The 15,168-nt window shown below is 47.9% G+C and overlaps 1 protein-coding gene across 4 annotated transcripts in view; it reads right to left on the bottom strand.

The window, feature by feature from the left end:
* Positions 1-15,168, bottom strand: part of LOC126995872 (uncharacterized) — a 163,515-nt gene that overhangs the window by 827 nt on the left and 147,520 nt on the right. For all 4 annotated transcript variants that reach the window (XM_050855771.1, XM_050855769.1, XM_050855772.1 and 1 more), the window contains 2 exons: positions 2,262-2,401; positions 1,960-2,106 (listed from right to left, as the gene is read on the bottom strand). In XM_050855771.1, the coding sequence (XP_050711728.1) occupies positions 1,960-2,106; positions 2,262-2,401 (287 nt within the window). The remainder of the gene's footprint in view (positions 1-1,959; positions 2,107-2,261; positions 2,402-15,168) is intronic.

Genomic DNA, 15,168 nt, shown 5'->3' with positions numbered 1-15,168 from the left:
GGAAAAGTGAAGCAACCCCCTCTTACTTAAAGTCTCTCCAACCCAAGAAGTTAAAAGAAAATCCTTACTCTATCCATTTCCCCCAATATCCATTGAAGTTCAAACGATTTATTATTGCCCTTTTCTTTTGACACGATCTCAATCAACAGCACCATAGACTCGTGCTGAGCGAATCCAAAACACCGTGGGGCAGGCCAATCCGTCGAGTGACTCCCTGGTAAAATCCACCATTGTTGAGCATTACATTGCTAAGGTATGTTAAACTTTTGAAGACCTCGACATCCTCACCACATGCATGAACAGCCTGACCTGTGTCATCCAGCAACCTTACAAACGACCTTACCTTGGCTTTGTCCCAGGAGAACTTCTGTCCAAGAGGCACTTTGAGAGCCATCACCAAGACCTACTGCGATTCCACGAGAAATACAGCATAATTATTGTCCCTAGGAACTGTGCTTCTGTGCTAAATCCCTACTTGGTCAAATTCTTTCGTCTCTGCCTGTCAACATCTACCTTTCCCTCCTGCTGGAAGTACAGCTACATACAGCTTGTTCCTTAGAAGGGTGACCATTCCAATCCCTCAAACTACCGGCCCATAGCTTTACTTTTCTGTCTTTTTAAAGCTTTTGAATCAATCCATAACCGGAAGATATATAAGCATCGATCCACGTCTGACCTTCTATCTGATCGCCAGTATGGGTTCCGCAAGGGGCGTTCTACTGGTGATCTCCTTGCTTTTTAAACTAACTCCTGGTTATCCTCTCTTAGCCGTTTCGGTGAAACTTTCTCAGTTGCGCTAAACATATCTAAACTACCCTCCTACGGATTCTATCCCTCTTTCTATATCAGTATCCCCAGTGTCTTTTCCGGCCGTTCTATCTCCGCTGTGGTATACGGTCACTTTTCTTCCCCTAAACCCATCAACAGTGGTGTTCTACAGAGCTCTGTCCTATCTCCCACTCTCTTCCTATTATTCATCAATGATCTTTCCACAAAAAAAAACCTGTTCTATCCACTCCTACGTTTATGACTTAACTCTGCATTATTCAACTTCTTTCAACAGAAGACCCACCCAACAGGAATTACAAGACTCCAGACTGGAGGGTGCAGAACGCTTAACCTCAGACCTTACTATCGTTTCTGACTGGGGTAGGAGGAACCTGGTTTCCTTCAACGCCTCAGAAACTCAATTTCTCCTCCTATCAACTAGACAGAATCTTCCAAACACCTGTCCCCTATTCTTCGACAACACATCTGTTGCCCTCTTCTACAGTACACATCCTCAGTCTATCCTTAACTCAAAATCTTAACTCGAAACTCCTCCTGTTAATGATAGTCTCCTACCTCTTAAGTTCGTCCGCACTGTTGCATCTTTTTTCTATCTTCTACCGATACTTCCAAGCTGACTGCTCTTCTGAACTTGCTAACTGCATGCCTGCCTCCCTCCCACGGGTCCGCTGCACTAGACTTTCTACTCCTGCTCATCCCTAAACTGTCCAAATCCCTTATGCGGGAATTAACCGGCATCTTCATTCTTTTATCCCTTCTGCTGGCAAACTCTGGAACAGCCTTCCTTTATCTGTATTTCTTCCTGGCTCTTTCAAGAAAGGAATGCCAAGACACCTCTTCTCCCGAAATTGACCTCTCTTTGGCCTCTTATTCTGTCTCGTTTTGTTGGAGCAGCGCCTAGCTGGCTTTCTTGTTGCTATTTTTCCTTTGCCCTTGAGCTGTCTCCCTTGCTGTAAAAAATAAAAAATAAAAATAAAAATAGGGTTAGGTTTACAGGAGCTGCTTTGTATGGTCCTACCGTCCTCTTGCAGACCCTACATGTTCTTGTCCCGTGTCGAGTGGGTTGGAGCTAGTTACCTCGTCCTCTGTAACTCCCCGAGCGGGTCAGCGACGGCAACCGGTGAGCTACTTTCTTAGTGCACGCAACCTTAACCTTGGTAATATCATCACCTCTTTTATTACAGGCGACGGTTATGGTGTTGTTGGCCGATCCCGATTCAAGAGCCACACTGACAGTAAACTCCGGCACGGTGTTATCTCTGTCCCACAGCACCAGCACAGCGCCTGGTCCTACCCGTCTCACCCTCACGTGTACGTCTGACGGGGGAAAGTAGCGATTTTGGAGAGAGAGAGAGAGAGAGAGAGAGAGAGAGAGAGAGAGAGAGAGAGCAGCCATTAGCACAGTAATTAGCAGAGTGACATTATCTATTCCATCGATTTGCATTCGTCATTCTATTCGCCTCAAGTCTTGCCTGTGATGACCAGGAGGGTGGAGGCGGCAGTGTTGTGGCTGGCGAGAAGTAGCAGGTTGGAGATCGGTCCCCGGCCCTCAGGATCCACTAGAGTTTCCAGCCCCCTTATCAAGCACACCACGCCCTGATCACCCATCAATCTGGAACACGAGATGATCTAATGACTATTGGGGGAGGCTTCGTACAGGTTACAGCGGTGTGAGACAGGAAATATACAGTTTTTAACAGTGATTCCCAGAGTAAGCAATGGGAAGGTCCAGGGGGGCATTATAACTAGGGAACAAAAATACTTAAAGTTGTTGTTGATTGAAGACGTCATACTGCGAATGGTGAAGTTATCAAACATTTGATGGTGCACATCGAAGTCAGATGGCTGCCGAGAGGTACTCATTCCATTCCATCGGTATGCGTGGTTTAGGACAAGGATATCGCAAGAATATTAAGGGATTCGGTAATATATTAGTTTCCCGAATACCCTATTTGGAAATATTCATTGTACTTAGCTCAGCCTCTTAGGGAATCGACAAGGAGCAGAGTGGTGCTAGAAGAGTCGATTCATCCCCTGAAGATCTTCCGGGCCAGGGGACCCTATATACTTTTAAGCTATACGGGAGGCGGTGGCTGAGTGGTTAGAGTGCCGGCGCCGCATCCAGGAGGCCGCGGGTTCGCGTCCCGCCCGCCGGCACATCCTGGGATTTTTCAGTCACTGCCGAGTGGGCTAAGACTACTCACGAGGTGTCCTGAAGATCACCTATCAAGCCGGTATCTAGATTCTTTCTTTAAAGAGATAATCAGAGATGAGCTCCGGTGGCCACCATTAGCCAAGCAAGATGGCACCGCTATAAACACATGCCTGCACCACAACTGGCTGGGGCCGAACATCAGGCCCCACCAAGAAAGCCTAATGGTGTCGTGTTCCTAGCTACCCTCCCGCGATCTGTGCATGCTCAGAAGCGAATGTAAACAAACAAAGACGTTTGTTAAACAGAGCTGTTCTCATGCATTCCCCGACAGCGTGGCTTTGTTCACTTCGACCGCCCCCCCATGAACCTATGATGCCCTCTAGCCGCTCCCCTCCAAATCTGACAAAATTATGGGCCTGCATATGCACATCCACACTTTTGTTTTGAAAATAGGAAGATGCTATTTCCCGTAAATTTACCCATGAATCACAGCATGAAGGCTATTTATTGGTCCTTCACTTTTTTTTTATTACAAAACAGAGAGCTGTACTGGAATTATGAATGTTTTTCCTATGAAAGATTAAAACAATATCCCCTCCCGTGCTGGAAACCAACACGCGACCAGTTGCGTATACGGTTCCGTATTTATAGCGATCCGCCTTTTGATTGTAAACAAATGGGGACAGCTAGGAACAAGGGGGCAGCCAGGAACACAACACCGGCGCCATAACCCGAAACGTAACATTTTTTATATATAACTGAAACTGATGTACATATGTAAAACAAAGAGTTAACCAAAAAGGCTATTGGAAGGAACGACAGTAATTTGAGTCGGGAGCAGGTGCTGATGTGCCGCCGTCCAAAGTAAGAATGCTGGACCTTGCGCGGGTACACTCCAGACGACGTAGTCCAGTCATTTCGGAATTTTAGATTGGAAAAAATAGGGGAGAGATGAAAGTTGGCAGATACCTTCCTCTTACCATTAAAAACAACATACTAAAGGTCCCCTAAGTTCCTGTGTGTGGAATTTGAAATATAGCCAAAATACTGTTTTTGCAATATTTTGCCCCTCGGAACTATATATTTTGCCGGTTTTGGTTCTCAAAATGAAATCTGAATAATCCAAGAACCAAATGTTGTAGAAATGATGGTGCACACACCACATAAAATTTGATGCATTAATCATAAGTGAATGTAAAGACTGAATTTTGACTCTATAATATAAAATATATTATTTTATTTTTCAGAAAATGGAGCCATCCTGAATGCTGACCAACCCTGTATTTAGAATGATCATGGATGAAGAGAAATTGTGTCTGCTCTGTGAGAAAAGCCTATCAGAGGGAAATACAGTGACAGTTACAAGGGGTTTATGTACAATAATCAACAGTAGCACACGCCGAAAAGATGGAATATCCCAGATGTTGGAAAGATCTATTTGCGTGCACGTGGCTTGCCGTAAAACTTACAGACGAGACACTAGCATTGAATATGCGCTCAATCCCTCACCCAAAAAGGCAAAATCCCTTAGATCATCATTCCAGCCCTTTGACTTTAAGCTTAATTGTCTGTTTTGTGGGTATTAATGTGATAAAACTGCTGATTAGAGGAGGCCATTGAATCGCAGAGATGTGTATGAAGTGCGAAGTATTCACTGCAAAATTAATAATCTTTTAAGGAAGCAGCGGAACGTCGTAATGATGAGTTGGGGCACACTGTTAGGACCCGTATAGATAGTGTTTTTGACCTCGTGGGAGCTGAGGGAAAATATCACAACAGTTGTTATAAGAAATTTTACAAAGTGCCATCCATTCACAAACGTGGTCGACAACATGATGCTGCTCTTGCAGAAGCCCTCAAACATCTATTTTATTTTTTGAACAACAATGATGAGTGGCAGTACTCTATTGAAGAGCTTCCTACGAAACTTGAGGAATATCTGTATGCTCAGAAAAGACCCTAAGGAAAAAATGAAGGACTACTATGGTGATGATGTCATAATAACAAGCCAGCATGGGAAGAATGCTGTTGCTTGTTTTCGGGACACAGGGTATAAGATTTTAAACAGTTCATGGTACACACAAAAATCACTGGATCCTGAGGAAGAGCGTTTAAGGATTGTGAGGACAGCTGCAGCAATAATTAGAGAGGATATTCGATCTATGACATACCAAACTGATGAGTATGACCCTCCACATTCTGCATGGTCCAAACATGGTGCATGCTGTCCAAACCCCTTATGCAAGAGTTAACCAGCATCTTCACTCTTTCATCCCTCACGCTGGTAAACTCTGGAACAATCTTCCTTCATCTGTATTTCCTCCTGCCTACGACTTGAACTCTTTCAAGAGAAGGGTATCAGGACACCTCTCCTCCCGAAATTGACCTCTCTTTCGTCCACCTCTTTTGATTCTTTTTTAGGAGCAGCGAGCAGGGTGCTTTTTTTATTATTGTTTCTTTTTTTGTGCCCTTGAGCTGTCTCCTTTGTTGTAAAAAAAAATAATGGTAGGCGGTGGCTGAGTGGTTAGCGTGCCGGCCCCGCATTCGGCGCGTCGTCCATGATGCTGGTTCGAATCCGCCGCTAACCACCTGGGATTTTTCAGTCACCGCCGAGTGGCCTAAGACTACCCACATGCTGTCCTGAAGACCACCCATCAACCCGGACTCTAGAAGAAGCTGTGCGCGCAAGTGAAATCAAGAATGAGCTCCGAGGGGCAGCATGAGCCAATAATAATGACGCCACTAAACAATCGCCTGCGCCATGACGGGCCCGGGCCGACCATCAGGCCCCTATAGAATAGCCTACCGGCGCTATAGGCCACATGTAAAAAAAAAGATAATGCAATGTCTGTTGTACCAGATAGTTTGAAAGTGTTCCTTGATGATGTGATCAACAAACGAAAGAAAAGCACAGAAGCTGACAAAAAGAGAAAGTGTGTGGTTATTTGCCATGCCATTATTTCATCAACAAGGCCAAGATCTTTTATGTCCATGTGTTATAGTAGGATATCAATGTATTATTATTATTTAATATCACCACGAATTAGGCACACAATTGTCAATGGAAAAACCCACGACAGATAGATCACGCCACCTTATAGGAATGTCGTCCGTCAGTGTTTACCGTCTCAGTTTTGTGTACTTCGCACTCCGATGATGCGTGGAGGTCACCTTGACATACGTGACCAATTGTAACAATTATTTTCCAACCTGTAACTCGCCACTCCTTCACGAGAGTCCGACTGACACACAACGACAGTCGCTCTCGCTCCGTCGCTTCTTGTACATAAAGGCTACGAATATAATTCGCCTTAAGGAAGCTGAAGTCTTAATCAACACCCTTTAAACGCCCCCCGACAAGCCCGTTACATTTGGTTGGCAGCGGTCACCCCGCGCCTGTGCCTTCGCTACCTCGTTCTCCTCCAAGCCACGAGAACTCACCAACAAACTCCGGGGACAGGCGTACAAAGGAAGGAAGGAGTCACAGTCCTGCCGTCCGCGGCAACGCACCTGCCGTCCGCGGCAACGCACCAGCCGCCAGCTACAAGCAACTCACAAGGCGCCAGCTACAAGCAACTCACAAGGCGCCAGCTACAAGCACCTCACAGGGCGCCGGCTACAAGCAACTCTACAGGCGTCCATCCTACAAGCCTCGAGCACACCAGCTACAAGCAACTCTACAGGCGTCCAGCCTACAAGCCTCGAGCACACCAGCTACAAGGAACTCTACAGGCGTCCAGCCTACAAGCCTCGAGCACACCAGCTACAAGCAACTCTACAGGCGTCCAGCCTACAAGCCTCGAGCACACCAGCTACAAGCAACTCTACAGGCGTCCAGCCTACAAGCCTCGAGCTCACAAGCTACAAGCAACTCTACAGGCGTCCAGCCTACAAGCCTCGAGCTCACAAGCTACAAGCAACTCTACAGGCGTCCAGCCTACAAGCCTCGAGCACACTAGCTACAAGCAACTCTACAGGCGTCCAGCCTACAAGCCTCGAGCACACCAGCTACAAGCAACTCTACAGGCGTCCAGCCTACAAGCCTCGAGCTCACAAGCTACAAGCAACTCTACAGGCGTCCAGCCAACAAGCCTCGAGCACACCAGCTACAAGCAACTCTACAGGCGTCCAGCCTACAAGCCTCGAGCACACCAGCTACAAGCAACTCTACAGGCGTCCAGCCTACAAGCCTCGAGCACACCAGCTACAAGGAACTCTACAGGCGTCCAGCCTACAAGCCACGAGCACACCAGCTACAAGCAACTCTACGGGCGTCCAGCCTACAAGCCTCGAGCACACCAGCTACAAGCAACTCTACAGGCGTCAAGCCTACAAGCCTCGAGCACACCAGCTACAAGCAACTCTACAGGCGTCCAGCCTACAAGCCTCGAGCAAACCAGCTACAAGCAACTCTACAGGCGTCAAGCCTACAAGCCCCGAGCACACCCACCGGCCTTCGCAGCCGAACGCGAGGGCCACAATCTACAAGCCGCTCCCCCGCTTCAAGCCAGCACTGCTACGAACACTGCAAGCCACTCCACGATACGGCGGAAGTATTCACACCAGCAAGGAGGAGGCACGCCCCGCTGATCTTGGGACATCCCACATGCCCGTCGCTCCACAGCTGGCGGCAACACCGCCGCTGCCGGGAGCATCGGCCCAAACCTCTTCCGGCAAACAGTCAGCAAGGGTACCCGCGGCCATCTCCCGGTGACTGCAAGCTGTTCCCACTACCGTTTCTTGCAAGGCGTCTTCTCAAGAGGTTACACACCCAAGTCGTCTTATCTGCCACCGCCGCTCATCTCTTACTATAACAAGGACGACGCGGCCATCACACGTCTGGCGGCAGTGTACCGGCTCCCATCCGCGGCCGCTCAAATTGCTGGGTCAGCAGTTTTTCAACCTCCATTGCGAGTCCTCCGATGTCAGCCCATCCCTCACCTCTCACCGCCGCTGTGGCCGCGGCCGAGGTTTCCTGACGCGCCTACAACGACTGCACGTCCCCCAGGGCATCACAAGCCGTCGCCCTCTCCACTACATCAGCTGATTAATCTTGGTATTTGTGGATATTCCCTTCTTGTCCAAATATGCCGACTCGGCTTATTTTCATTATTATCCGTGCAGAGGCACGATTTTTTTATTTCTGTGTTCTTAAAACTGTTAATCAGTCATAATTGTGAGAGTAACGTTCATTCGCATACGATATTGATTCTTTCTTATTGTTTGCTAGCGAGTATATTGAGTATAGTGTGAGTTCCCTGATCACAGTTAATCTTCTTCAGTGTGCCCTGCCTCCGTTTTCTTTTCACCGCTCGAGAGAAAACGTGAGCCTCAATGGTATACTCACTTAACATACCACTTTATTTATATAGTTATTCTTTCAATATACCCATATCATTAGGACATTCCATTATAACCTTAACTTCTATTACGTCTAAACAGGCACCTTGCTAGCCATTCTTTCTTGCCTTTTTAGGGTTTCAACGCAAACTATTCATTCATACACGTTCCGTTTATTGGTTCATATTTACAGCTATCAACATATGCTCCTATTTTGTAAATGATTTACACCATAGTATGAACAAAGACACTCTCGCTAAACGCGGCGACACCTTTAAACAGTTGGCTCGTCCTTCAAGTGAGGAGGAATTGGAGCAAGGTGCAAACACCGGTGATTTATATGTGGTGAATTTGCGATCGGGGGCTACGTACTCTTCCCTCCCAAGGGATAGCGCCCCTTCACCTTCGGGTTCGTCTGAATACTTAACCCCCACTCGGCCGATCACAATGCCTGTCGATCCACCTCCCCCCCCTCCTCCCGGGGCCCCACACCACTTCCCCCCGCCCCCGATTCGGGTCATTCCAACTTACGCCAGTATTCGACAATTCTCGGGAGGCGAGACCGACTTTTCGGCGAGACAGTTTTTAGATTTGTGTGAATCTGCCATCGTAAATTCCTCCATTACGGAAGATCATGATAAAATCGCTTTCATTCGGTCACGGTTACTTCCAGGCTCTCGGGCACTGAATTTGATGCAGTCCTCAGCGTTCGCTTCGGGGGACATTGGTGTAAACTATGAGGTTTTTAAAGGGAATTTCATAAAAATCTTCGGGGGCGGGAGTAAACCAAGCATCGTTAGACAGATGGCACACACGGTTGAGTCCCTCCAAAAAAATTCCTCAACAAAGCCGATTTGGGACGCCATGATTGAGGCAAATCAGCTGGCGGTTGACTGTGTCAAGAGCCTAGAAGACGCGCTCTGGCTTCCAGGGGGCTGTATGCAAAAGCACCAGGTGAAGACAGCTTTCGAGTTGTTTTTTTACTTATTTCATATTTCAGAGAAGAACCGCCGTTCTGCCCTCCCTTTGGCCTTCAAACCGAGCGGGAAGTTGGTTGACTTCGTCTCAGAGTTAGAAGTCAAGGTTCAGGAACACCCTCACCATCAACCCCTTGCAACGGCAGCAGCATTGCAAACACAAAGTAAGGCATCTCTCACCTGTAGTTTTTGCAAACAATCAGGATATTCTGAACATTCTTGTTTCGCGAAACGTAGGGAATCAACACATTCAAGACGGGGCTCAGATAGGAGGTCAGGAGGTTAGAGGGGCGGGCATCATTCATCACACAGGGACCCTAGGCCAAACGATCAGCGGAAGGCTGCCTTTTGCCATATCCACGGGAATTGTTTTCATGATTCAGACAGTTGTTCTGCAATACAAATGGCCAAGGAGGAACAGAAGTACAAGTCCTCAGCGGACAGTAAACCACACTCCTCTTCTCAGATTAAAAAGACATGACTTCGTGACAGCCCCGAGGCGTACATCCAAGTGTCCCTTAAGGAAAATACTAATTGGGAGCAACTTGACTCCGTCATTGCCGCCTTGGGACGGACAAGCATAATTGCCCTCCCTTGCAAGGTGGGCAAAATTTCACTCACCTTAGCGGTTGACACAGGTGCCACAGTCAATGTCATATCCGACTCCGCTTACAGGTCACTGACACGACAAGCGAGTGGGGAAAATTGGCCGCTCCAAGAGAACGACCTGAATGTGGTAGGCGTGACGGGCACCACTTTGGGAATCCTTGGGCGAGTACCACTAACAGTCAGCTTACATGAAAATGTATGCCCCTTTCGAGATTTCTTTTATGTCTCTAGCAGGTTTGCCTTACCTGTGGATGGGATCTTAGGATTAAACGCCATGAAAGACCTGCACATAACCATAAACCCTGAAAGCAACGCGATCGAGTATCAAGGCCGACGCATACAGGGGATGGTAAATCCATCGCCTCTGTCACCTGTAATCCCACCCTCAGAGGGGGAAAATGACCAACCCACCACAGACTCAGGGACTGCCACCGCCCAAGTGTCACCTCTTACGGTCAAACCACACGAAAACATTGCAGACTTGTGGCGGACAGTAACGGCAGTCGTAGAAGGTCCTCATATAGTTCCGGATCGTGCTGCAAAACTTGTTAAAATCCGTTTGCCTAACGCCCCTCCGACGGGCAGTGATGTGTGCATCGACGGAGCTCCTCACATACACCGCGTGACGGTTGAGGTAACTCTTGCGACAGTCAAGGAGGGAGGTTTTTGCAGAGGCATTGGTTATAAACACGTCTGGATCCCCTGCATCCTTAAAACACGGTGTTAGATTATGCCAGTGTCTAGTGTATGGGAGAAATGTCGCCCCGGAACCAGCTGAATACCCTTCAGCCCAAGTCTCAGGCATAACCTCGGCGTGTCAGGCTTCTCCCGAACAAGACACAGCTAATTTAGAGGCATTCCTAAAAGTTGCACACTATTCCGAAATTAAGCCAACCTTAGTCCAGCTTCTGGAACATTATCGGGGGGCGCTTGCCCTACCAGGCGAGCCGCTTGGAGTTACGCAGTGTGCTGAACACCACATTAAGTTAAAACCCAATACAAATCCTGTATATATCAATGCGTACAAACTCCCCCACAGTCAGAGGGAGGTTGTGCAACAACTTATCTCTGAAATGTTAGAACAAGGTGTCATCAAAGAATCGAATTCCCCGTGGAATTCACCCTTGTTTCTGGTTCCAAAGAAAGACGGTTCTTATCGCCCTGTGATTGATTTCCGGCGTGTGAACACCGCGACCGTGGATGATCATTTTCCGCTTCCCGTTCTTAGAGATCTTCTGATGTGTCTCGGTAGAGGAAATAAAGTCTTTACGAGTCTTGATCTGGTCAGTGGCTACTGGCAACTGCCCATGGCCCCCGAGTCACGTGAAATAACGGCTTTCAGCACGCCTCATGGCCACTATGAGTGGACGAGGATGCCGTTCGGGCTCAAAGGAGCTCCCTTGACCTTCCAAAGGACAATGAACAGTATTTTTGGTGACTTGCTGGGCAACTCTGTCTATGTGTATTTAGACGACATCATCATAGCAAGTAAAGACGTGCATGCACACATGGAAACACTAAAAGCAGTCCTACACAGACTTCAAGAGGTCGGATTAAAGCTCAAAATCACCAAATGTGAATTTTTAAAGCCTCGGGACAAGTTCTTGGGGCATGTCGTGGACGAATTCGGCATCCACACAGTGGACGACAAAATAAAGGATATTGCCGAGTTCCCTCAGCCAACGTCTGCGGACAAGGTACGGTCTTTCTTGGGTGTCGCAGGTTATTACAGGCCTTTCATAAAGGACTTCGCAGCACGCGCGAGTCCCCTAACCCATCTTTTAAAGAAAGACGTACCATTTCAGTGGCTCCCAGCTCAACAAACGAGTTTTGAGGATTTAAAGAAAGCGCTTACACAGGCTCCGGTCCTTGTCTTTCCGGATTTCAAGGACCCCTTTCAGCTTTGTACCGACGCTTCGGCTAGTGGACTAGGAGCCGCTCTGATGCAAACAGATAAGTCCGGCAAAAAGCATGTGATAGCGTTCGCCAGTTGAGTACTAACAGCTCCGGAAAAGAACTATTCTGTTACCCACCTAGAGGCTCTTGCCATTGTGTGGGCTCTGAAGCATTTTCGTGACATAGTGATGGGGTACGTAATTGTGGTGTATACGGACCACGCGGCCATAACTGATATTTTCAAGGAAAAAAACCTACACGGTCGTCTGGCAAGATGGTTCTTAACGATCCAAGCATACAATCCGGAGATAAAATATATCACCGGGAAAATAAATGTGGTCGCAGATGCCTTATCTCGGAATATTCCGATAGGCTCGATTACCACCCCAGAAGTCATCCACAACTTCACTTCACCTGAGCTACACATTGCTCAGCGAGACCACCCTGTGTGGAAGAGGTTAATTTACGCCCTCGAGTCGGGAGACTCGGCCTCGTGTTCAGGAGGACGCGAGTTCAATCCCCGCCCGGTGCCACCAAGCTGGGATTTTTCAGCCGCCGCCGAGTGGCTTAAAACTACCCACATGCTGTCCAGAAGACCACCTATCAACCCGGACTCTAGATTCTAGGATCAAAGATGAGCTCTGGGAGGGCAGCATGAGCCAATGCAAGATGGCGCCACTATAAACACTCGCCTGCGCCAAAACGGGCTGGGCCGACCATCAGGACCTACCGGAAAGAAGCCTTGGACCGACCATCAGGATCCACCGGGAAGAAGCCTACCGGCGCAATAGGCTGCAATGTAAAAAAAAAAAAAAAAAAAAAAAAAAAGTTCCCTTTTCACAATTCTTCCTATCAGAGGACAACCTCCTTTGTAGGTCATGGCCAACCAAACCGGTACCTATAGACCAACTGGTCATCCCAGACAAATACGTCCCCGTGACGCTTAAGCTGGTCCATAACACACCCATTGCGGATCACCCAGGAAGAGACAAGACGCTATCTGTCACCAGACGAAAATTCTACTGGCCCACATTACGGGTTGATGTAGAAAAACATGTCGCACATTGCGTCGTTTGTGCTAAGCACAAGGGGTCCGTCAAAGGGTCAGCACCTATGTTGCAATACCCAGTACCAGAGGCGCCATGGGATGTGGTTAATATAGACTTATTACAGCTCCCCCAGAGCCAACATGGTTCGCGCTACTTATTGGTGTGCGTCGACCAGTTCTCTAGGTTTCTAGTTCTAGCGCCTCTCAAGGACAAGACAGCCACACGCTTGGCCCATGCCCTCGTGACTCACGTGTTGTGTCCACATTCCTCTCCTCGAATTCTTTTGAGTGACAATGGCACCGAGTTTAGGAACTCAGTATTGAGCGAAATATGCGCTCAGTTTAACATCACGCAATCCTTCATCACAGCTTACCACCCAGCTGCTAATGGGTTGGCGGAGAGGGCTAATAGGAAAATCTTACAGGTCCTCAGGCCTATCGTGAACGATCTCCACGATAACTGGGAGGATTGGCTATCGCATATAGCCGCTTCCATAAATACGTCGGTAAACGACTCTACGGGGAAGTCTCCCTACTACATCTTATATGGGGTGGAGAAACGTCTTCCGTACGACTTCCTAACAATCCCACAACAACCTCTCTACAACATTGATAGGTACGCACAACAGCAGATGCATATGTTTTCCAAGATACACTCAGAAGTTAGGTGTACGTTAAAAGCTACGAAGGTTGAAATGATGTCAAAACAACACAAACAGGCCGTCCCGGTGAATTTCAAAGAGGGTGACACAGTCATGATTAAGCAAGCGGAAAGGAGTTCGAAACTGGGGGCTAAATTTGTGGGTCCTTACCGAGTTGTTCGGAATGTCAGGGGAAATCGGTTCGAGGTTCTCGAGTCGAATAGTGGGGTCAGTCTAGAAGTTCACAGTGATCGTCTGAAAGTAATTCCCTCACCTTTGGACCTTGATATTGGTACTTCCCCCTCAGAGTCAAATGTTCAGCAAGATAATCCCAACACCCATAGCTATAACTTGAGACCACGGGTTTAAATACTTCATTCCCACCACTTTCAGATCATGATGTTGCGTTTTCTGACCATCTTGTTGTCCCTCGGCTCCCTGTTTGCAACAACACCCATCCACCTGAAGCCTGGTGCCCTTACGGCACACATAGGAGAGGTCTTCCTCATAGAAGATGTGCTCCTCGTAAAATATCCATATACCTCCTTGACCAACACCACGGACACAATCAGGATAGTCTCAGAAAAACTACTCGGCATGGCAGACGCCATACGGGCTACCAAGACTAGGGAATCAAAGGCACCTTCTAGTACCAACTCTCTGACTCTTTTTCAACTACTGGAAGATAGGATTCTGTTCTTACGGGGAAAAGTTGATGAGGTAAACATGGATTATAGTTTTCACTCAGTTCACTCTCGGGTAAAGAGGGGGTTGCTCAACATCGTTGGGTCCGCCTCAAAGTTCCTTTTCGGTACGGCTACCGACGAGGACGTTCGCGATTTGCGGGACCACTACGCTCTTGTACTTTCCTTTGCTGCTCGAAATCGCAGGGTGATCAACGCCAATTGTAGAAAACTTGCGCAATTGCATACTAACATTGAGGAACTGCTAGAGCAGACAAATAAGATGGTAGAGGTTATCAACATAGTTGTCAAACAGATCGACCAGGTGAATCAGTTTCTCCTCTTAGATCAGGCCTTGCATGTATTGGAAAACGTCATTAACTCCGTCGCAACGGCAAATCAGCAGGTTATTAGCAACATGGTTGATGCAGCGCACGGTAGAGTCACACCTGCCTTGTTCCCTCTACACGATTTGAGAACGACTGTCCAGATCGGGTATCAAAATTATAGCCTAACGCCCTTATTCACCCCGGACATGAGTCAATATTTTTACCCCTTGATTGAGTCCAGCCTCACCCCCGATGCCATAATCATTCATGTTCCATTTCAGACGGCGGACGTGTTTGAGGCACACGAAATTGTCCCGTTCCCTTTTTCAGCAAAGGACAGTGTGTTAGCCCTGGACACGTCCCCGTCTCTTGTTCTAATCGCGAAGGATTTCGCTCTGTATTCAACGGGTAGCTACTCACTCTTGCAGTATTGCAAGGAGACGGTCTTCGGGCGATTCTATTGCTCTGCGTCTCTCTTTGCCTTCCTTCCAGTTCGGGGAGGGGTATGCGAGATCGCCCTAACCCGCGTGAACGCGTCTGACGCTCTTTCCCTGTGCCCTTACAAGCAGCTAACACCAACGCCTGTTTTCCATAAGAACTTTCAGGGTCTGCATTATTTTTATTTCCCTCAGTCATTCTATGTATCGGTCATCTGCCCGGAGGATACCACTTATCAACGGGTTACTGGTCACTATGCCATA

The sequence above is a fragment of the Eriocheir sinensis genome, chromosome 9 (assembly GCF_024679095.1).
Source record: "Eriocheir sinensis breed Jianghai 21 chromosome 9, ASM2467909v1, whole genome shotgun sequence".
NCBI lineage: Eukaryota > Metazoa > Arthropoda > Malacostraca > Decapoda > Varunidae > Eriocheir > Eriocheir sinensis.
The sequence above is the reverse complement of the archived record's forward strand: the minus strand, read 5'-3'. Positions and strand labels throughout refer to the sequence as shown.